At 40.6% G+C, this 23,286-nt stretch overlaps 1 protein-coding gene across 1 annotated transcript in view; it reads left to right on the top strand.

Annotated features, from left to right (window-relative positions):
* The first annotated feature begins 1,166 nt into the window (after positions 1 to 1,166).
* Positions 1,167 to 23,286, top strand: part of st6galnac5a (ST6 (alpha-N-acetyl-neuraminyl-2,3-beta-galactosyl-1,3)-N-acetylgalactosaminide alpha-2,6-sialyltransferase 5a) — a 42,149-nt gene continuing 20,029 nt past the window's right edge. The window contains exons 1-2 of the mRNA XM_054596510.1: positions 1,167 to 1,243; positions 2,072 to 2,281. Of these exons, the coding sequence (XP_054452485.1) occupies positions 1,229 to 1,243; positions 2,072 to 2,281 (225 nt within the window). The 5' untranslated portion in view covers positions 1,167 to 1,228. The remainder of the gene's footprint in view (positions 1,244 to 2,071; positions 2,282 to 23,286) is intronic.

Raw genomic sequence — 23,286 nt, 5'->3', positions numbered from 1 at the left:
GCAGCACAGACTCAGCATCAGAGCTTCATGCTGCATTAAACCAACACTGAAAACTATTCACTTTGCGTTTGTTTTGAAGTGGAAATCCATGATGTTTATTCAGGTAATGTACTGTCTCATTTTAAGGTTCAATTTAAAAAGGAAATAATTGCTTTTATATTTTTGCCTTTAAGAATGCATTTTACATAAAAAAGGAAGAATTATTAAAAAAAAGAAAAAGCATGAGTACAATATACCTCAGGGGTGTTCAAACAAACCTTATTTATCCAGCCCTTTTTAATTTATGAAACAATATCAGACAAAATGAGAGAATTAAACGTGCATTGAATAAAGGAGAAAGCCCGACAGAACCAAGAAGAACTGGATCAAAAACTGTTGACTGATGCATTAACAGCAGTGATGGTTGGAAGTTAAAAATATTTTTTTACAAGTGAAAGTAATGTATTGAAAAAAGGTGTGTGCAAAAATGTACTTAGAAATATGAAACGTAAAAAGACTGCATAAGTGCATAAAACTGTGAGTGTTATATTGATAGATCATTATCACTGGTGAAGTGTAAGCAGCATTATACTTTTAGTTACAATATTCCCTGAAATGTGAAATGTAGTAGTGTAGAATATGAAGTGGTCTGAAATGGAAATACTCAAGTAGTCAAGTTGAAGTACCTTAAATGTGTATAGAAGTGCATTACTGGAGTAAAATACCTGGTTCCATCCCACCTCTCTGATTAACAGAGGCCCAGTGTTTGCTCTCCAGGATATAATCGCTGCTCTTTAACTCCTCTCGCATTCATGAACCACCTCACTCTTTACGCAGCAGACGTCAGAGGATGACATGGCGTGGGTTCACTGTACTCCAGAGTAATCCGAGCAGAGATTTACATCAAATACTGCTCAGCACGAAATAACCGTTAAACAAAAAACGGCCTTATCACCCTCTTGCAGGTAGTCTCTTTTAATTAACTGCGCTGCGTCTCTCCACTCATCAGCCCCTTTGGAACTCGGGGGGCTTTAAGACCCAGCAGAGGTGCAGTAGTGAACATCTGTCCCCTCGTTTCTCCCACACTATGAATCGCGCCTGGGCTCCGGTCTGGAGACACACAGGCGGCAGCAGGCGGACTGGCTGAGCGCGGACAGAGTGGAGTGGATCCGGGATGCGAACAGATGCCGCTGGACGATGAGAGAAAGTGGAGACAGACGCACTGAGCCATAAGACAGCGCGCCGCAAAATGAAGACCCCTATGGTGAGGGTTTGTCTGCCGCGCAGCACTACATGCAGTTGTTTGTATTGGCTTTTACATCCAGTATTGTTCAGTGAAGTGCACTCCAATTGCCGTAACGCTGCTGTGTGCACTGTGTCGGATCAAAAGATTAGGATATGAACAATGGACATCCAGCTGTGCGCTCTGTTTGGCTCTAAGCTCCGGCTTTTCTTATAATAAATACTACAGCGCGCCGGGTGTTTGCTTTTCCTGCGCTTAATGCAGTTGCATAAATCTAAAAAAAAAAAAAAAAAAAAAAAAAAAGTGCATGATGTTTTCTTTTGTGCTTTAATATTTCTTGTATTAATGCATGTTGCGAAATAGAAAAAAAATGATAGAATAATGATGCACACAATTAAAACAAAACAAACCAAAAGTGTCACTATCTGCTTACCTTGTGCGTCTGTGATTGCATATGGTGAGTCATAAACCTGGGAGCTCAAACTGGTGCACCTGTTCACTTATAGGGTCATGATATTGATATGAACTTTACTTTATCGTGTATTGTAACCGTGGAGATGCATTCAAATGTATGCATGCAAAGTAAGTAAAGATTACCACTAACTTTTGTCGATGTCACCATTCAGCATGTGCCCTTAAATTAATTAATGAATTAATTTTTTTTTCTGTTGTTGTTGTTGTTGTTGTTGTTGTTGTTGTTGTTGTTGTTGTTGTTGTTGTTTTTTAAAAGTTTTGCTCGCACCTGACATGACTTCCAGGAAGTTGGGGTCGTGTTGACAAAGCAATGATGGTGCAGGCCGCTGCTACAGGAATAATTAGACAGCATCTGTTTTTGTATCTCTGTGTCAGCGCCATGGGATAGCCGTGCTCCTCGTGCTCCTCCTGTGCGCGAGCTTGTTCCTCGTGTACAACGGCAGCTTCAACGGCGCTTCCAGGGACGCTAACGACACGCGCATCCGACAGCATGAACAGCTGCGGGGGCCCACCGAAGCCCCCGTCAGGGTGGCCAAGCCTCACCCCCCGGTCCTCCAGGGATACAGCGGCATCATCGACCATAAGGTAAGCAGATGTGTTTGTGTGCGTCTCCGTGAATGCAGGGAGGAGGCGGATGAATGGCATCAAATGCTAAATGTCTAATACGCTGCAGAGCTGGAGCCAAAGTGAAGCCAGATCCACTTTCCCCCCTTTTTAGATACTCATTTGTGCAGTGCATCTTCACTATCTCTTCCTAACACACACACACACACACACACACACACACACACACACACACACACACACACACACACAACCTCTCCTCCCGTCTAATGACCAGCAGACATCTCTCTGCACAGCTCTTTAAGGAGAGTTTCACCACTCTGTCATTTATCACAATTTTCTCCAGCACAGTGTTGCGCCACACTCAATACCCACCTGTCGTTACTAATAACAGTTTAGGCCACAAATGTAATTCCCTGGCTGCATTCTTGCGCTGTAATTGGTAAACCCAGGAGACCCGCAGTGATGTGAACCCTGACGTCACAGCAAGGGGTGTATTGACTTCCATCGATTTACCAAAGCCAGGAGAAAACAATCAATGGGAGTACTGGGGAGTGAAGGTGCTGCAAGTAAAGGCTTATTTTTAATGCAACATGCAAGATGGCGAGCTTCTCTGCAGGCAATTTGGTTGATGGGCTGTTGGGCGGTTTGTGTACCGGTCTGCACCGATGAGCCAAATGATGGATGCAACAGTTCTCCAACCGTTGGATTTGAGATGTTTAAGATTTAAAGAAATGGAGAGTTTTGGTCAGACTCATTTACAGATTATGAGACAATGAGCCCCAGACTGTAAGGGTCACAAAATGAATCAGTTTTTTGTGTCTTTGCTGTAGTTTTGTGTCGCTCTTTGTGGTCAATTTATGTCAGTTTGTTTTGCATCTCTATGGATTCATTTAGCATTTATTTTACAGTTGGTTTGCATCTCTGTAGTCTTTTCGTGTATTTTTTGTCGTTTTGTGTTACGTCATTGTCCTTTTGGATCTCTCTGGGTTCGTTTTTGATTCCCTCTGTAGTCTTTTGGGTCTCTTTGTAGTTGTTGTGCGTCACTGTAGTCATTTTGTGCCTCTTGTAGCAAGTTTGTTTTTTATTTGTAGTCGTTTTACATCTTTCTGGAAATATTTCGTTTCATTAAAGATGTTTTGCATCGCTGTAGGGATTTTGTGTCTCTTTGTAGTAAATTTGCTAATACATTTTGCTTTTCTTTGTAGTTTTACATCTCTTTGTTGTCATTTCGTGGACTTTTTGCCAAGAAAGGTTAACAGTTACTTTAACCTGGGGCCCAGGAGCCTTTTACCTGGAGCCTGTGTCCTGGAGGTCCATTCAGTAATCCATCTATGGCAGGACTGGTAACACTTTGAATGACAGGGCTAATTAGTGCTGCTATTTTTCAAGAAAAACATGCTGAAAACATGCATTAAATCATCAGATTATGTCACAGTTTGATTTGCATATGAGTAATTTGACAGCATGTCCCCGCTCAAGAGGCTGTTGCTGTTTGGAAGAGACAAATAAGCAGCATGAACATGTATCTGCTCGACAGATTTAGGAAGTAATTGTTTGTGAATGTCAGATAAAGTAGCCCGGTCGGGAGATGAACTTTTGCTAAATTAAACACCAGGGGCTTTGAAGAGGCACGTACTCTTTTGACATAGTAATGAAGTTTGGCAACAGAAGGTGGAACTATTATTCATTTAAAGAATTCTCATTGGTGCAGAAACCAGCAAAAGTGGAAACCTCTAATGTTGATGACTGTGAAAAGTTTAATCAGGAGAAACGCTGTTCGTCTGTCAACTTAAGTTTGCCTTCTGAGTCTCTTGGCTCCGTCTGTAGGAAATGCATGCTGGTGATGTGCACTGTTCACTTTATGTATGACACCCTGTACTTAACTATACACACACACACACATGTTCTTCATCATGTTTTTGTAGTTTTTGCCACCATTTAATCAAAGTACATAGGCATTTGAGCATTAGTTTGGCATTTCAACGTAATTTTAAAGCTGTACTCAGTGGATTTGGGGATGTCAGTGAAGGGCATCAACACAAGCCGTCAGAAAATTATACACATTGTAGCCAAATCCACCATTTGGCATTTATTACAGTTTGTTACAAACATTTATAGATTTTGCAGATTTTGATTCAATGTTGACCTTTACCGTACTGTTCTCACTGCTTCTGTATTTTAACCTGTCTATATCTATCTAAAAGCTGAGTTTTAGACCTTGAAAGTGAGGATGCTTTTAAAAATATAGTTTAAGGCATTTTATATCTTACAGAGACAGCATATAGATAAACTGAGGGGGGAGAGAGACGAGGAATGAAATGCAGCAAAGGTCCCCAGCTGGATGAAAACCGGGACTCTGTGGTTCATGGTCAGCACCTTCTCCCCTCGGCAACCAGAGCACCCTGAAATATTTATTCTTGAGGCTTAAAACTTTATTAGGTTGGGATTGGGTCAGGTATGTAGCTGTGAAGGTTAGAATAGTTACTTTTTGTGTCCACACAGCCATGGAGGTCATGACATTAATCACCATACCAACCATGATGTGTGAACATGATATGCTATATATATATATATATCCTGTGAAGAATTTGGTTAAGATATTTGGTTGAAGCTGATGTTTTTCGCAGCCTGTTTGTCACTCAAGTTACATTAATGGACTGGTGGGTAGTACGGGTCCTGTGTCGAGATCTCAGTAATTATGTGATCTGTGACTCTGTTTATGAGTGGCGTGTGGGTGATGGACTTGGTGTGAGACAGAATTTTTTTTTATTTTTTAATCCAGTTAATATTTGTTGGGGCCAATACACCAGAGGCTGTTTCAGCTTTTGGTCTTAGAATCAGAATTAATGCAGAGCTAAGTCTCGCAGTTCTTTCAGAATTTGATCGGCGCACAAATAAATTTGAAACGAGTCATTCATATTTTAAGACAGCTGACGGGGCTCACAGCAGCATCTGTTTTCTCACTGCCTGAAATGCCAATATTCAATGACAGTGTACGTTTTGATTTGATGAGGATTTGTCTGTAATGCGTCAGTAAACCCAGCTTTGGATGAGAATTGATTTTCCCCCTCTGACGGGAGCAGCCGAGCACCATGAGTAAACCACCAATTTATTTTTCTCTTGGCAATAAACGTATTGACATTTTAGCGACAAGGGACATCAATTAGGGCCACGGCTCCACTGAACATCATTTATGCTTCTTCAAACCTTCTATTACATCCCCCTTGACATTCAGCCTCTGCAAGCTTCAATCAATACTTTATGATTCGAATGCACTTCGCGGCTATGGCATGTGGAAGTGCATAATACAGTTCAACCTTCAAATACTTTGCATTCAGTTTTTCTGAGGCATTGTGTTTGACAACATGGATGAACTTTCTCAGTGCATATCGAGAAGTGAAAAAGCATTTGTTCTCCTGCAGTGCTGAATGATTGGTGCTTTGAAAAAAAATAATTTGACATGAACATTTGTCTTTTTCATCTTTGCCTGCTGCCCTCTCTGCCATATTGATCTTTCCAAGATATCAGCTGGCTGGCGTGCAGGGTTCAGTGCCAGTCGGCCTTTGACCATTTCACTTTATCTTCCTCCAGAGTATTAAAATCATCACAACCCAGAAAACATTTTGAAGCCTTTAAGTTTTTTGTGGACTTTTGGCCAAGATGCTGAAGCTTTTGCAACATTGTTTTTTCTCCTCATCGGGCTATGAACTGAAATATTAAGATTTTTTTGTAAGTTACATACATTATTTATGCATTTGAAATCCATTTAAATCCTTTGTACCAAGTATTTTCAATGCAATATGTTTGATTTTAGGTCGGATTGAAGGGTAATTTATTTCCAGTTATGTAGCAGCATTGGTTGGCCTGGACATTTGCTGTGAAGACTGTAGGAGGAGGGACGAGATAAGCGAGCAAAGAAAGAAACTTGGGAAGAAGATGAAAAGGGAAAGAAACTCTTGAAGAGTAAGGCAAAGAGAATGAGAGAAGAGGACAAAACCAGGAAAGGGTAAGGATGGAGAGAAGGATAAAAGAGAATACAGGACCCGGGAATGGTTCAGACTGCCAGAATGAGACAAGAGATTGAAGGAGGCAGAATATGAGAGTGAAAGATAGAGTTAGATCCCATGGGGGTTCCTTTCTTACAGCAGGATCCTGAGTTTTATTTTTCTCAGTGAGGAGGGGGAGGAGGAGGAGGAGGACAGGAAATCACTCTCATCCGTCTCTCTGTGGAGATAGAAGGAAGAGGTGGCGTAACCATCTCCCTCTGATTGCCTCCCTGACACCGCTATCATGCAGATTCCCAACTGATATCATGCGAGACAGGTGGAGGCGAAGTAATGGAGGAGGGTTTGATGCAGACGAGGGGAGATTTATCAAACCCTGATGTCACGCTGGAAAGCCATGAACTTGGCTGAGTTGAAGCGTCTAACAAGACACAAGATGTTTCCATATGATTTAAGTTGAACATTTGGTTTCTAAAGGGAGCAATATACGACATTCAGAGCATTGAGGATGGAGTCGCTCTTCTTCCTTGCGTGTTGTTATCGGAGCGTCTCTGTGCTTTTGTTTTTGCCGGGCTGGCCGTGCATGCTGTAAGTACTATTTGTGCATGTGAGCGTGCCCCACTGGTTAGCGCACGACCACCGCTCTGCAATGCTCTCATATGGTGGTTACAGATTATATCACCAGCCCAACCGACAGTGTTGTCGCAAAAGCATACCAATCTCAGGTTCTTCCTCAGATAACAGTTAGCTCTGTTAGCACGTTCTCCGTTGTTTGTACTGCGCTGTTTGCACTGCGCTGTTTGCACTGTTAGCTACGAGCCACCGCCCATGATGAGAGGCAATAAAATGCTCACAATCTTGTATTATGCACTTTTAACAAACAAGACAAAGAGTTCTCCACAGATTTAGCATTGTACTCTAACTAGTCGGATTCACGAGGGATGGTTAGAAGAAAAAAAGATATATAGTGATAAAGCAGAACGAGAGATTTTGAGTTTTTGCTCCATGCATTCCTCTTCTGCAGTGACATGTCATTGATCACCCAATACACTACATATCTGTCACACTGTAATGCACCTCTAATGAAATGCATTTCAGGTTGACGCAACTTCAATTTTGTTGTGCTTGCATAATGACAATTAAGTTCTTGATTGTTGCTCATGTATAGCAGTTACTATTCACCAAGTTCATCATCTTTGTTTAGCGAGTTAGTATTCTACTTACTGGGATATCGTTAGTTTTGCGGGTATTTAGTTGTAAAGAAAAGTATTTGACAAATCGTAACTTTTAACTGATGATGGCACATGGTGAGTCAGTGGATCACCAATGTCTTAAGGATTCATCCTCTTAGGTGCGTTAATGTCGGATCCAAATTTTGTGCCAATTCATTTGGTAGATGTAGATGAGCTATTTAAGTGAAAAGGTGAAAATGTAGACATGTTTGCAGCTCTTGTTTAAAAAGTCAGGTGTTCACTAAAGTTTGTATGATTTATCTTTCAGATGAATCATAATGTATTGTTTATGTATGTTTGTCCCAAAATGTAATGGCAATCATCCAATAGTTGAAATAAAACAATTTCAGTCTGGATCAGAGCTGTTGTGCATCCGCAAAAAAACAAAACACTGAGATGACACGAGAAATGTACAAAACAGATATTATTCTGCACAAACTCTGGACAGAGTTGGTGTGAGACATATCTGGGCTCTGACTAGGAACACTGCTTGAAGGCATAAGCCAAGGAGAACAAAGCCATCTTTGCCAAGGAGGCATGACATCCCTCTCCGAACCACAGCTTTACTGACAGCTGGAGAAGTGAGAAGTTTAATATTTCATCTCAGACAGCCACATTCTTCTACGCTTTTCTCTAAGGAACAAAGCCATTTTTCACCGTTCATTAGGATTCTGCTTTGCAATCAGCCAGCTGGATAGCGAGACAAAAAAATCCCCAATTAGACTGTTAGGCCAAAGACTTCTTGGGCAAACATGGCTTGTTACAGTGGTGGAAGAAGTATTCAGATAATTTACTTAAGTAAATATTATGTTTCTGGATTGATATTAATGGATTGATATTACTTCTGCATTGTGTATGTTGCATTTTACTGCTGTAGATGTTTAACGTTGAGCTTCTTAATGTACTGTTGGGTAATTTAATCTACAGCAATGCATCATATTCTCTGTAATCATCATATGTTTTTAGCGTCGCTGTCCTGTGAGAGCCACGTATCTCTAAAAAGTCAACGCTTCATGAGCTCAGAAACACAGCTCTGTTGTTAGCTTTGTGACAATTCATTTTTCCAGCTGATCAAAGATGGTTTATAAAAAGCTTATTAACTTAAATTGTAAATCAAGACATCTCGAGATAAATGGTTTTTCATTGGACAGCAAAAGAATCGAAAACTGTGATCTGAAAAGCTGTCAGATAAATTTAGTGAAGTAAAATATGTGCTTTGTGAGATATAATGGAGTGGAAGTAGCAGGACATTTAATAATAAATAAGTAACTTTGTATTTGTACTTAGGCAAAGTACTTGAACAATTGTACTAAGTTTAATTCCATCACTGGTTTGTGAGGTCTGCAGGGCGCTGTGCATGTATGTGTCTTTGGGTTTTTTACAATTTGGAGTTTTAAATTACAACGCAAACTTTACCTAACATTAGCCACAGATAACCACTATTTTTATGCAGAGGCCTTGTTAGAAAACTGAAAATGCTCCGTCTCGACTAAGAGAAGAGAATAGTGGTTTTGTTATGCCACAGTGGTCCCAATTGGGGTATAGTCTTGGTTTTCAACTTATCTCCAGTGCATTCTGCTACCGCCAAACATAACACAGCTTCAGGCTCTCTCCAATGCGGGCCTGGAAAGCAATTATGGATGAAGAGTGGGACGGGGAGGAGGGCGCTGCCTCTCGATAAGCATTCCCTCGACGGGGTAATCTCACACTCTGTGCCTTTTGGCATTCTTTGGTTAAGGAATCACTGGTGAAGTCATACATTTTCAACATAAAGGAAGTGGAGGGAAATTTCTTGAGACGTGTGTCATGAGCTGAATGGTGATTTCAAGCCTTTGCATGTTTTAACCTTTGGCGCTCGGTAAGCTGTAGCCTGTGGGGTACTCTCCTTATATGGCCCCTGAGAGACCTGTGAAGGATCTGAAAAGGTTAAACTATGATAAATGAATGATACATTTAGGCACAACGTCGGGAGATAGATGACAAGACGCCGCCGGCATCCGCTTCATTGAGGGCAAATGCAAAGAGACGACTGGCAGGAAGCATCCAATAAAACAAAATTTCTTTGCTTCTCCTTCTTCGTGCTCCACAGACCTACGAGGCGATCTACATCATTTGCTCTTTAGATGTGATTAATGAGCATGTCTTACAAGGTGAAGTGAAGAATAATCAAACTGTAACTTACATTTTGGCATAATCTCTTTCTGTATGCCGTGAGTGTCCCCCAACCCCCAAGATTAGAAACATATTGGATACCAAGGATACCAATGTGTTTCTAACCTAACATACTGGATACCAACGTTATTAATTACAGAGGCCTGGGGTTTCCCAAAAACAATGAGCTGCTTGGGCAACAAAAGAGCAAAGGATGAGCAGAGTTACAGTTGGCAATGTTTTCTTATAAACAAGAAATAATGAGTGAAAGATGTAGAAGAAAACACTACTGTAAGCGACTGAAGTGTTTTGCTGATTTGACATTAAATCGTTGCATGCACCAAGTTATCTGCCTTCAGTCGTAACAGTCCCAATTACAGAGCGCACTATGATGTATATCCCATCACGAGGAGACCGTGTCATGGTTGTTCATCCAAGATTCTTTGGTCTCCCGCTCTCACTGACGAGCCGGCTGATTACACCTCAGGAGTAAGCATTTTTTCCCCAGACATCATCCTGCACTGCTTCCGCCTCCTCTTCTTTTCTCTCTGCTGGAGGGACTCTACATTAATTCAGGTGATATCAACAGCAGGATGTTTCATGGGACCCCAAGTCTCTGTAGTGTAAAACAGGTACTGTAGAAACTCCGGATACTCTCTCAGAGCAATTTCAGACGATGCGTTGTCTCCTACACTGGAAAAGTCACAATATACATCCAAACGGGTAAACAAATGAAATGAGAAAAATCTGAATAAATGAGTGTAGAAACAAATGCAGATTCTTGACGGCTCCCTGAATGGTTTAATGAGTATGAACTTTATTTGAATTGTGTGCTGTGGCCTTCATAGTCATCAGATCCCAACCCAATTGGACACCTATGGGAGGTTAAAGTGTAACATGTTTGACAGCACCATCTTTGAAACACCACATGAGGGAATCTGTGTAGAAGGAATAGTGTTTCTCCCTCCAGTAGACTTCAGACACTCGTTGATTCTTTGCCAAGGAGCAGTTAAGCTGTAGGCTCGCAGTTGCTTGACAATATTACTGATACCCCATTTACACTTTGCTACTTTGCAAGTCTTGGTTAGATCACATGGCTATCATATCTCAATCAAGCAAAGTGTTTATAGCAGGTTGAGTTAAACGGACACATTCTGCTGAGAGTCACCAGTTAACACAGTCAATCATTAACCTGAAACACCTATTGGTCTGAAACAGTTGTGATCCTGTCAGAATTCTGTACATAACTTGGGTGTACATTTTCTAACTCATCTGGTTGGCTGGGGCACACATCCCTTCAATTGCCACATCTGCTGCAGTAATAAGTAGTCTATTAAATGTAATCAGGTTAAATATCCAGATACATGTCTAAATACTATCTGGATACAAGACACATCTTAATGCAAGATGAAAAGGCGTTCTTTGTAGCCAGATGTTGAAAAGGTCTTAATGCATACGTCTCTTCAAGATGCACACGTTGTCTTTAGTCCTTCTCAAGTGTAACAATATCAGTAAGAAACTTAGCCACACACATGTGTGAATGAAAGCATATTAAACTGCACCTGGATGTAATCAGGATATGGGGCGCTTTAAATGTGCGGTGAAGATGGGATGGTGGAGATGAGTATGATTCCAATGTTATGTCATCAAGACAGTTTTGAAATTTGAGTAGGGGTTGTGTCAAAACGTACAATAAACAAAGTTGAATATGTTTTTTTCCTTTATTTTGTCCACTGTGTTTTTTTTTCAAGAGAAGCTAACTTTGAAAAGGCTTTCAAAAGCTGGTCCTTGTAGCGGGAGGGAGCGATAATATTAATATTTTATTATTATTTTAAGTCCCATTATCATTATTATTGTTACTGATACCATTAATGCTTTAACCATCATTATTATTCTATTATATCCACTGCTGCTGTTATTATTAGTAGTCGTAATGTTTTCCTCATTATTCTGCTCACTAACTCTATTATGTTATTCACACTATACACATGGCATCTATTGCACTTCTCTCCATCCTGGGAGAGGGATCCTTCCTCCTTTTTTTCCCTCCCCGTTAAATGTTTTCTTTGGGGAGTTGTTCTTGTTCCAATGCAAGCGTCCTGCTATAGAGGATGTCGTATGTATACAGAATGTAAAGCTCTCTGAGGCAAATTTGTGATTTTGGGCTCTACAAAATAAACAGAATTTAATTTAATTCAAAAAGTATAAAGTAAACCGGCTTCAAAATATGATACTTAATTTGCACATAGCACACCTGTAGAAAGAGCCATCTCCAGGTGATTCCTAAACATGGAGCGAATGTGAGTCTGCAGTAATCTGTCCTGGTAGTTCTGTCTCTCCTCTGATCGCCTGCTGTCTCCACTGCTGCCACAGCACAGTTGTTTGTGTGGTTCTGCAGTGAACATAGAGGAAGGTAGTAATTTGAAGAGTGTGGAGGATAGAATTTGTCCGAACAGCCTCCCACACACCGTGTCAGTCACTGTGGAAAAGCGGGCGTGACTGTTGTTTTTATTTGTTTCAGAAAGTATATTTCCGCCTGCAGATACAGCAGCACCTCTCTCACCCCCATCTTCCTGGAGAGTTGTGGAGGATTGTAAACATCGCAGTGTTCGCCTCAGATTTAAACTGCATTGAGATCTTGGACAAGCCTCTGTGGCAAGTGGGTCACAGTGACATGTAGGTCAACAGTGCAAGTTTCCATGATTGTCAGTACGCCTAAAATGTTTTTTAGGCGTACTGACAAGTGGCGAGTAGTTGATGTGGAGTAACCTTCACCTTCTCAACTCAATCTCATCAAAAGAGCTCCTCATCTCCCGCCGTAAAATAAAGAATGGATATAGATGTGAAGTAGAAGGAAAATTGTTTCTTCCAACAATACCCTCATTGTAACTCCTGGATAATCTATAACCTTAGTTTTATGACCGCAAGTTTTAAATCTGTCTTTTTGGCATGACAGATGGGTCTTAATACTACAATAACCATAAGCCTCGGCTGCCGTTGGGGTTGTATCTAAAGTCTCTAAAGTCTCCCTGATGTTTATATGAACACAATCTCGTGCCTTCGACTTTTTATCGAAGATATTTTCTCATGCAGTTGTTCATCTTTTGGACTGATGATCTGACGAGGAGAGTTTAATATCGATTTAAGCCGTAGAAGAGCTATAAATCACGTAACATTGGTCATGGGACTAATGCATGGGACTTGTATAAATGGAGACAGGGATGCCATTAATAAAACAATTTAAAAAGTATTCTGTTTAAAGTTTCAGCTGAGCCACAAGAAATCTAAAACTCTCACCACACTCTTTTCCACTACTTCCACTAACACGTTGATGTTCTATAAAAAGATTAGGAGATTAATTTTAATACTGTACACAGTCAGGGGACACATACAGTATCTAAAAAAAATACTTCATGACAGTTCTGGTTGTTATTTTTGTCTACGTCTGAATCAGACAGGGTATGTCACAGCTGCTCAAAAATGCATTGCCTAGAAAAATATTGTTGGTGAGTACTTGTTCTGTGGTCTGTTTTGCTTCTGCAAAAGGTTAATTAACCTGCAATGAAAAAATAACAAATAAATTGGAGCCCAAAAGCTTCTTTGTAGAATCAATTATTTGCGATAATAAGCTTAATATCAAGTGTGATTTGTGTTCATTAAGAGCCAGCAGGCAGGTTGCTTTTTAAAACAGGTTGCTCAAACTTTCATGTAATAAATTAAATTCAATTAATTGTTTGTCAAAACAATCTGATAAAAACTGAAATTGTTTCCTCATTAAAACTTTTGTAACAGCACTTGATTATCTTTTTATTCATCAGCAGGGATTCACTTTTTATTCATGGAGGAAATCTTTTGAAACTTCTTCCCCTTCTCAAGCTGCAGTTATTTGCAGTAGAGATGAACAAAAGGAACTATGAGTGAAGTTGCTTCAACGCTTGTCATCACTCAGTTGTTTCAATCAAAGCGCTATTCTTTGGTTAATAGAAGTGGTCCCTAAATACCTAAATTTCCTCCACATCACTGTCATGCTTTGAAACTCAAAAAAGTTAAGCTTCAAATCTTATCACTGAGCTTGGAAGAAAAGTTGTGGAATAAAAAAGCTTTTAACACTGAAAATGCTCACTTTTGCAGGTGAAGAATAATGACATAAAGTCATTTGACTAAAGGTAATAATATGAACAGAATTTAACAGATGCAGGGGCTCATTCCAGAAATGCTAAAGAGTATCTGTCTATTTATGAGCTGAAGATGACTCCATTTCCTCGGCTCGTAATCACAGTGTTAATTCTGTCCTCCATCATCATCTCGTTAATAATGCAACGAAAGCCTTGATGATGATGATAGCATCAGATGCTCGGCTAATAACCGAGAGGAACATTATCAGCTAAAGCAAAGGCGTTAATACCAGTTTTAATGCTTCTAACAAACTTCTGCCGCAGAGCCGAGGGGTAATTTGAGTATTTTTTCATTTCATGCTACTTTAAACTTCTACTTCACTACATTTATCTGACAGGTGTAGCATAGTTGCTTTTCAGATTGAGAATTATATATGAATATAAAATACAATGCAGTGTTATAGATTAAACCAGTAGTTTCAAAAACGCTGTGTCTATCTGGGCGCTTGGTCAAATGTTTCACAACAACATTACAGTTCAAATAAAGAGTTATTTCCCTCTAAACTTCTCACATTGAGTTATTTGTCTGAAGCTAAACAAGGAAATAGTATTCAATGTTTCACTAAGGAGTAAATATTTGAGAAAGCTCTGAATAATGAACGGCGATTTGTGAACCTGAACTTTGTTATTTTCATCTTTTCCCCTTCGAATGTATCTTGGGCCATAACCCATGTTGGGAACCAATAGATTAAACTTTTTAATCAAGTAATTAGTTTCACCTAAGTAGATACAATGCTGTAAAATGCTGCATAATCATTGATCATTATCAGTATACAGGATATTTTTCTGCAAAATGAGCATTTTTACTTCGACACTTTAGTGCATTTTGCTGATAATACCTCTTTTGCTTGACTTTTAAATTAAATACTTTTATATTGTTGTGTTGGTACTTTAAATGTAGTAAATGATCGGGGTACTGTGCGACGCTCACCTTTCCTTCAGTGTGCAGTAACGTGAAAAAGGACGATCAGCGCTCATTAGGAGATAAAACGTTGTGGGAGCAGCTCCGCGACAAAAGGCTGTTAGCATGCATGCGCACATTGTTTGTGTTTTTTTGAATTCCTGCTAGGCAGAATACACCCAGGATTAGACTAATGAGCCCGGTGTTTGTGGGGGAGGCTCATCACCTTGGTGAAAAACTGAGAAAACAACCTCCAAACAGCCATTTACCGATGTGAGGAATTATTTATCTCATTGTGAAGCTCAACCCGTGTGTATGTAACGCTCATTTGAATATTTCCAATCACCAGGTTTGGTTATTATCACATATCAGGTGTGCACCCATTAAGTAAATGAAAAAGGCATTACCTTGGCAATAAACATTAGCGATGTGATTCATTTCATTAGTGAGTCCTTGGGAATCCAGCTGAAAAAAACATCAGCAATCAAAATTATAGATAGATAGATAGATATTTTTTATTTCTGTGTCATGCACAAAAACGTGCCCAACCCTCATGGGTTTACAAGACACCAACAGTACAGCTGCAGTGGATCCACATCTCATCAGGTCACATTTGATTACAAAAGAACAGGTTGCTTCACCGCTCAATCTTAAACAAAACATTCTGCCTTCTCTCCCAGGCCTGGCAAATAAAAACTGCTACAAAGAAGGTTCCTTTCCTAAAACACAACTCAAGTTTTTCATCCCTTATGTCCTCGTAAACAGGACAGTAAAACAAAAAGTGCACCTCATTTTCAATTTCCCCGAGCTCACACAACAAACAGATTCTGTCCTCCTCTGGAGTGGAATGAAACCTACTGGTCTCTAGGGCTAGTGGTAATGTTCCTGAGCGTAACTGTGCACATAGGGATCTTTGTTTTTTGTTTAAATTGTACTTAACATAAAGTTCTGAATTATAGTTGTTCTTTATGAGACAATAAGTTCGTAACTTTGGTTTACACCATATGTCAACTGACCATTTTTCTTCATGCATAAGAAACAGTTTGGTCCTAATATCCTGAATATAACAAAGTATCCTGTTCTGAAAAATGAAAGACAGGTCAATCATATAAAACAGAGATTTCAAACCCTTAGCCCAGGGATGGCCATGCAAAATGTCCCAATGAAATATCTTTTTTGTAAGTCTCTGATCAGACATGTTCACAAGTCTATTCCAAAGTCGAAGCGTCGTATTAGTCGTTGCACTTACTGTATTCATTACATTACATTACATTACAGTCATTTAGCAGACGCTTTTATCCAAAGCGACTTACAGGAAGTGTATTCAACATAGGTATCAAGAGAACTACTAGTCACCAGAAGTCATAAGTGCATCTCCTTTCTTAAACAAGCATCTTAAAGCATAAACCAGAGCAAAAGTATAGTGCAGAGGCAAATTACTACGAAAACAATAATTGCAACAGACTAATATTGACTAATAATACGAATACAATAAGTGCTACAAACTACTACGAATAGGATAAGTGCAGTAAACGAATACGAATTCAATAAGTGCAGCGAACTGATACGAATACAGTAAGTGCAACAACTGATACGAATGCAATAAGTGCTACGAGGAAGGCTCAGGGTAGTACTTCATGAAGAGGTGAGTTTTCAGCCTGCGCCGAAAGATGGGCAGCGACTCTGCTGTCCTGACGTCAGTGGGGAGTTCATTCCACCACTGAGGGGCCAGGACAGAAAAAGCTGTGACCGGGTGGATCGGCCGCAGGGACCTCTGAGCGACGGGGCAACCAATCGCCCCGAGGCAGCAGAGCGAAGTGGTCGGGCGGGGGTGTAGGGCTTGACCAAGTGTATTCGTATCAGTTCGCTGCACTTATTGAATTCGTATTCGTTTACTGCACTTATCCTATTCGTAGTAGTTTGTAGCACTTATTATATTCGTATTAGTCGTATTAGTCTGTTGCAATTATTGTTTTCGTAGTAATTTGCCTCTGCACTATACTTTTGCTCTGGTTTATGCTTTAATGCTTTGTTTAAGAAAGGAGATGCACTTATGACTTCTGGTGACTAGTAGTTCTCTTGAATACCTATGTTGAATACACTTCCTGTAAGTCGCTTTGGATAAAAGCGTCTGCTAAATGACTGTAATGTAATGTAATGTAATGTGAATCACAGTTATAATGACATACCATTTTAACATCTTCCCCAACTCCACACTACTTTTTATCGAAGATATTTTCTCATGCAGTTGTTCATCTTTTGGACTGATGATCTGACGAGGAGAGTTTAATATCGATTTAAGCCGTAGAAGAGCTATAAATCACGTAACATTGGTCATGGGACTAATGCATGGGACTTGTATAAATGGAGACAGGGATGCCATTAATAAAACAATTTAAAAAGTATTCTGTTTAAAGTTTCAGCTGAGCCACAAGAAATCTAAAACTCTCACCACACTCTTTTCCACCACAAGTCAAAAGGTTTAGAAACCACTGAATAAATCTATAACGGTGTGTTGTATTTTTTAAGCTCATCAAGGTTTTATGAAAGCTTCTTTAGTCAGTAAAGTAAACAGTTAAGGCTGTCGGATAAATGTAGAGTAAAAGTGTAACACTTCCCTCTGAAGTGTCATATAGTGTAGTTGAAAGTATTTATACTATAGTACTCAAGTACTCTACTTAAGTACAGTACTTGAGTACATGTAATTAGTTACTTTCCACACAAGCACAAAGAGATCTACTCTATCACGTGTCCTGCTTGCAAATATGAAATCTGTGGCCTCCCAGGAGATTCTTCTACTTGAAGAGTGTTGTCACTGGCAGCTGGTGTTTTAAACACTCTCTCACACTTCTACACACACACACACACACACACACACACACACACACACACACACACACACACACACACACACACACACACACACACACACACACACACACACACACACACACACACACACACACACACACACACCCTTTTTGGTAACTGTCTCTCATCATCCTCTGATCCAGCACATAATGGACAAACTCCAACTAGAATATTTAGCATTGAAAATGTTTTCAGAGGGAAGCAGCGCTTTCCTCCACATCGGTACTGTAGTAATGCCGATGTATTATTGATGTCTTCTTTTTGTTTTTCTTTGGCTTGTCGTTATTTTGTGAGAACACAACAGTAATTGCTCCTTTGGGATTTATCTTGACGGGATTTATTACACTGGCACTCCAAGATTTAACAGCCGGTCTCCAGTCTGGAAGAAGAAGTATCTTGCGTTGGTGTAAAAATTGTCTGTTTGCCCTTGTTCACAAATAACAAACTGTCAAACTCATCTCAAGTTTGACAGTTAACAGTTCGCCTGAGTTCCATATTTAAATTTCCTCCCACTGTCCCTCACAGAGCATATACTCTACTTCACGCTAGGATTATACTGCACCTTTTATCTTTCAGTTTCATTTTCAACTCACTATATCTTGTGTCGAAAAAGAGACTTTTGCAGTGCAGGGTTGGACGTGATGTGAACGTGAAATAGTGGCGCACACCGTGTGCTCACTCCTCCGAGCCATTACTCTCACCAGAATTCTCTTAACAAGATCATCTTCTCGTTATCAAATCAGTCCACTGTTTACCACTCGGCTCGTGCCAACACCATGGCCCATAATTCCCAACAACTGATCTGAGAGAATAAGGGGAACATATCAGCCTGCCACATCAATAAACGGTGTTACGATGAAGGCACCCGCGAGTTCACCTGTGAAAAATGTGAAAAATCTTCCACAAATGCAGACGTCAGGTGTCTGTAAGCGCTCAGCAGGAGAAATCCTGCAGATGTTTTAATGATGTTTTCGAGGCCACAGCTTCGCATAATGACCTTATCAGAAATCATGACTTCAATGCGCCTGTGAAGCGAGTGTGCATTTCTAACTTTTCCGTCATCAAAAGATGCCCCTGAAATCCCTCTTATGTCTCTCTGAAGGCCCTGCCCCAGTTTTGTTGGTCTCCAAAGTGCTTCGTTCTCTGACAGCCACTCCTTTTTCTTGCTCCTCTTTTTCAACTATCAGATTGCCTTTCATTTTCCTCCCTTCCTCAGCCCGCCTCTGTCACGTCCTCCCCCTCTCTCTTTGTCTTTTTTTGCCTCCCTCTCTCCTCCTAATGTCCTTCTGTCATTTCCTCCTGGCTTTCTCCCTCCTCCATCTTCTCCACTCGCCACCTCCTGCTAGATATCAGAGCCCAGAGAGTGAGAGATTCTTTGGCCTGGTAAATTGCACCTCATGTTTTGTATTCATGCCAAGGCAATCATTCCTACGGGGATGTGTCTGTGTGTGGTCCTCACAGCTGTAGCTCTCTCCTCCTCTATCTGGGTGGAGGTTATGGGGACAAACAGTGGCTACACCATTGTATAGTCTGCACCAGTGACTAGCAGGCTGATATGGAGCCAATTAAGGCAAAGGAGTGTGGTATGTAACAAGGCGCAACCCGATTGTCTCCACACTCCCACTGCCTTGACACATCGGCTGCCTGGGCCTGGTCTCTGTAGCAGCTCATACTAATAGAAACTCGCTGCAAGTGTTTCTCTTCTTCGGGTCAACCTCCCCGGGCGAGGTGAGGAAGAAGAGGAGGAGGTGAGGTTCAAGTGTTATCAGGGAGAAAAGAGAGAGAAAAGAAACAAGGTGCAGCATTCTTCTTTTCACCTTCTCGGCGCGGGTGGTGAGGAGAGTTAAGGTTTAATGACACAGAGTCTTGCCTTCAGGGCAGAGTCGGGCTGTCCGTCTATCTCATGATCTGCAGAGGTGTTTGCTGTTTGGGATACAAGCACATTTTAGATTGGGCTGGCCTCGCAGCAGAGTAGAGCGTGAGACAGAAAACGGAGCTACGGATTCAGTGTGGGTGGACACAAACAACAACACCTGTATAATAAATAATAAAATGCAACTCAGTGTAGTACAAGTCTTTCCACTGTGGTGTTCTTGTCACAGAAATTATGCTACAACTTTGTGGTCAACTTTAAGGAGAAAAATTGTGTTCCTGGATTTTTCTATATTCTGCATGTGTAGTTGTGTCAACCTCCTGCATATAGTATCTTAAAACAGCGGTTCCTTCATGTTTCGGCTTGTGACCACTTCATATGAAGCAAAGTCTTCTTATGAGCTCTCGTCATAAGTTGCATGTCTAGAAAGTTGTGAGCAGTTCAATCAACATGTTCACTAATTTCACTTGAATCATTTGAGAGGCCAAGAAGTTTAACACGATTATGTTGCATGAAAAGATGCAAATATTAGAGAAATTTAATATAGCAAACTTGTTTTTTGTTACCTGCCTGATAAATCATCTCATGTAGAGGTCCTGACCTCCATGTTGGAAAGTTTGGTCAGGGAAACATTGCTGTTTACATGCACAAAATATTTCGTTCTATACCCTTATTGTAAAAAAGAAAATATTGCTATTCACCTGTTTACATGGCTAATGATAATGAATGTTCTACTAATATTTCCGTTTACATGCAGCTGTGCATACTCCCAGCCTCCTCATTTTATTCCTTCAAACACCTTTAAATATGTGTGCATATCCAAAAACCTGTAGGTATCCAAGTTTTGGATAATGTTTAATAGTAGACGTGTTTTTTTCTGCCGACCAGGAATGTATCATTTTCTCTTAGGAGTGCAACTCTACCTGAGCCAAGCAACCTTTTGGCTAGTTAATATGTCTACAACGCGCAAAGTTGACCATTAACAGGCAAGAAGTTGTGTGTCGAAATCTGTGGTAAAAACCCCTGATTGATACACACATTACAAATGCAGCTGTAGACAGGTCTAAAAAATGCTCCTGAAACCTGCATAATGTCAGAATATTCCACACGACTTAATCAGAAAATGCTACATTTAGATTAAGGCCAAATACGTAATATCCAAACAGAATATGTGAGTAATAAATAAATATTGAGCACAGCAACTGAGTGTAAACGGTGTATTTGAGCAATTCTGCAGATTATTAATAATAATAATCAATCCTTTATTAGTCCCACAATGGGGAAATTACAATTCTCTGCATTTAACCCATCCCGGAGGAGCAGTGGGCTGCTAAGAAGCACCCGGGGAGCAACTTGGGGTTAGGTGTCTTGCTCAAGGATACCTCGGCATGTTGACTGTAGAGGGGTTCAAACCACCGACCTTGTGGTTGCGGGACAAGCGCTCCACCTCGTGTGCCACAGCCGCGTGATATTGTACTAAACAGTGTTGTGGTACTTACAATGTTGACTTCTCCATCTCAAAACACAGTGCCTGAGTGTTTCTGTTGGAAACTGAAAAAATGTAACATTCACTTGAATTTGTCCTGGTACATGGTTAGATGAGAACCAATGAGAGATGGAGCGAAGACTCACCGGTGTAATGCGACCAGACCTTGACATGTTTTGTAGCTTTCTCCATAAAACATGTGTTATTGTTGTTTTATTCTTATTACCTGCACAACGTTGAGAGGTTGCTTGTCATGAAAAATGTAACCACAGGTTGTTTTGAGTATTTTATCAAACAACAAATAGTCTAGTTTTTGTACTCTCAAAGCTCTACTGTCTACTGAGAGGCTGGGAGCCAAAGTTGCCATCTTCCTTATTGTCGATTCTTGCTACCTCCACAGGCTTGATGCATGTAGGAAAACTACATGTGAAACCTTTCCAAACCAAAGTGATATTAATCCTTAGCTTGATTCACTTTTTTAAACTGATTTAACAGCCAACACTCAGCTTTGGCTCCCTCATAGAGAGGATGCTTCATGAGAGCAAATCTGTTGCTTTAGTTCAATTGATTTAGGACTCGTCTTCAATTAGTCTGTGGGAAGTCACTCGCCTCTTTGCTAAATAAATAGTGGCTGCCATTTTCCACTTAAGAATTGATTCAGTTTAATTGACGCCAGGTAACCATTAAGTTTGCACTGCCATTAACAGTTACATCGTATCTGTTTTTGTTCACACACTGTTTTAAAACTTTATCCTGATTAAAGTATTCTCTCCCACTCAGGCTACAACAGTTCTCTATTATATGCTTTAAAATAAAAAAATGAACAAAAACAGCATGAGGTTCTGGCTTCCACTCGTAGTACTGCTGAACTGTCCCTTACATTTGGGAGTCATTACTGATTTTTTTCTGGTTGTGGCCTTGATCATACGTTCTGTTGAAGAGTGTGCAGTCATAGTGCCAGATGTGTATTTTGTGTGTTTTTGTCCTGTGTGTGTGTGAGAGAGAGAGAGTGAGAGACTCTGATGTCCTGTAAAGTGTTGCATCCCTCTCCAACAGCCGTGCACTTTCAATCTCAGCGCTGTCTGTGTTGAATTTCTCTCTTTTTCTGTCACACACACACACACACACACACACACACACACACACACACACACACACACACACACACACACACACACACACACACACACACACACACACACACACACACACACACACACACACACACACACACACACACACACACACACACACACACAGTGAAGAGCCCTCTTTACAGTCCCGCTTGCTTTGAGGATCAGAGCTCGGCCCACAATCTGTCCTCTTCCTCAATTGCTCTGGGTGTTATCAGCTCTTGTTTCAGCCAGAACCAACCGTAGATCATCAACCATGTCACTTATCCAAAAAAGCCAAACCCTCTACCTTCATTAATTAACTTTCAGTAGTTTCTTTTTAGGCCAGATGCTATTTTTTTTATTTTCCCTCCATCATAGATGTCTTCTTTTCAAGGTGCTCACACAAAAACTCTGCCCTAATTAAGACCAGAGCATCAGAGCAGCAGGAGCTGTCAACCTGGAGTACCACCGCTGATCGCTGGAATCCCTAATTGCCCCTGTTTTCGATATCCACCCTCCCTTTCTCTTCCTCGCCCCCTTCCCCGTCTTCATTAGTCCTCCGCAGCGCTCGCTCCCCCACCTCAGCTCTCTCTAATGACCGGTCAAATGCGCATGCCGGACAAACAGCTCCAAATAAACCCTCCTCCATCGACTGTGGCCTGCAGCACTCAGCCTGTGTGTACTCATCAGCACAGTAGAAGCAGGCCTCCTCTAAATAGAGCGCCTTTAACTGAATTCACTTCCTCTCTGCTGTTTTGCCTCCAGGTGTTGAGATTTTACTCTAATTGGTAACAGTACTCGTACCGCCCCTCGCACCCGCTCCTCCTGTGCAGCTATCGGCTCACAAGGCCGTTCGGTTTCTTCATTTGTTAATCCTCCATTCATTCACTCTTTTACTCCCTCCCTCTATATCATTTCTGTATCCTCCCCCCTCACTTCTTCCTCTGCTTTGTATCATCAATTGTACATTTTGGCTCTCACAGCAGGAACTAAATTAAGAAATTAACTGGTTTTGTAGGGCATTTTCTTTTCTTTTTTTAACAGATTTTACAGCTTTCCCTTTGTAGTTTTTTCACTGGAATTTTACTAAAGGATGAAATAATACATTAGCATTGTTAAGATCCTTTAGATTCACCCAAGTGAGATTTAATTTAACTTAACCCCGGTCTAAGAAACAGCTGGGTTTGCAAAGGAGGGTGTTCTATCGGTCTGTCC

Source organism: Anoplopoma fimbria, chromosome 3 (assembly GCF_027596085.1).
Source record: "Anoplopoma fimbria isolate UVic2021 breed Golden Eagle Sablefish chromosome 3, Afim_UVic_2022, whole genome shotgun sequence".
In the NCBI taxonomy this organism is placed as follows: domain Eukaryota; kingdom Metazoa; phylum Chordata; class Actinopteri; order Perciformes; family Anoplopomatidae; genus Anoplopoma; species Anoplopoma fimbria.
Note: the sequence above shows the minus strand (reverse complement) of the source record. Positions and strands in the feature narration are given on the sequence as shown.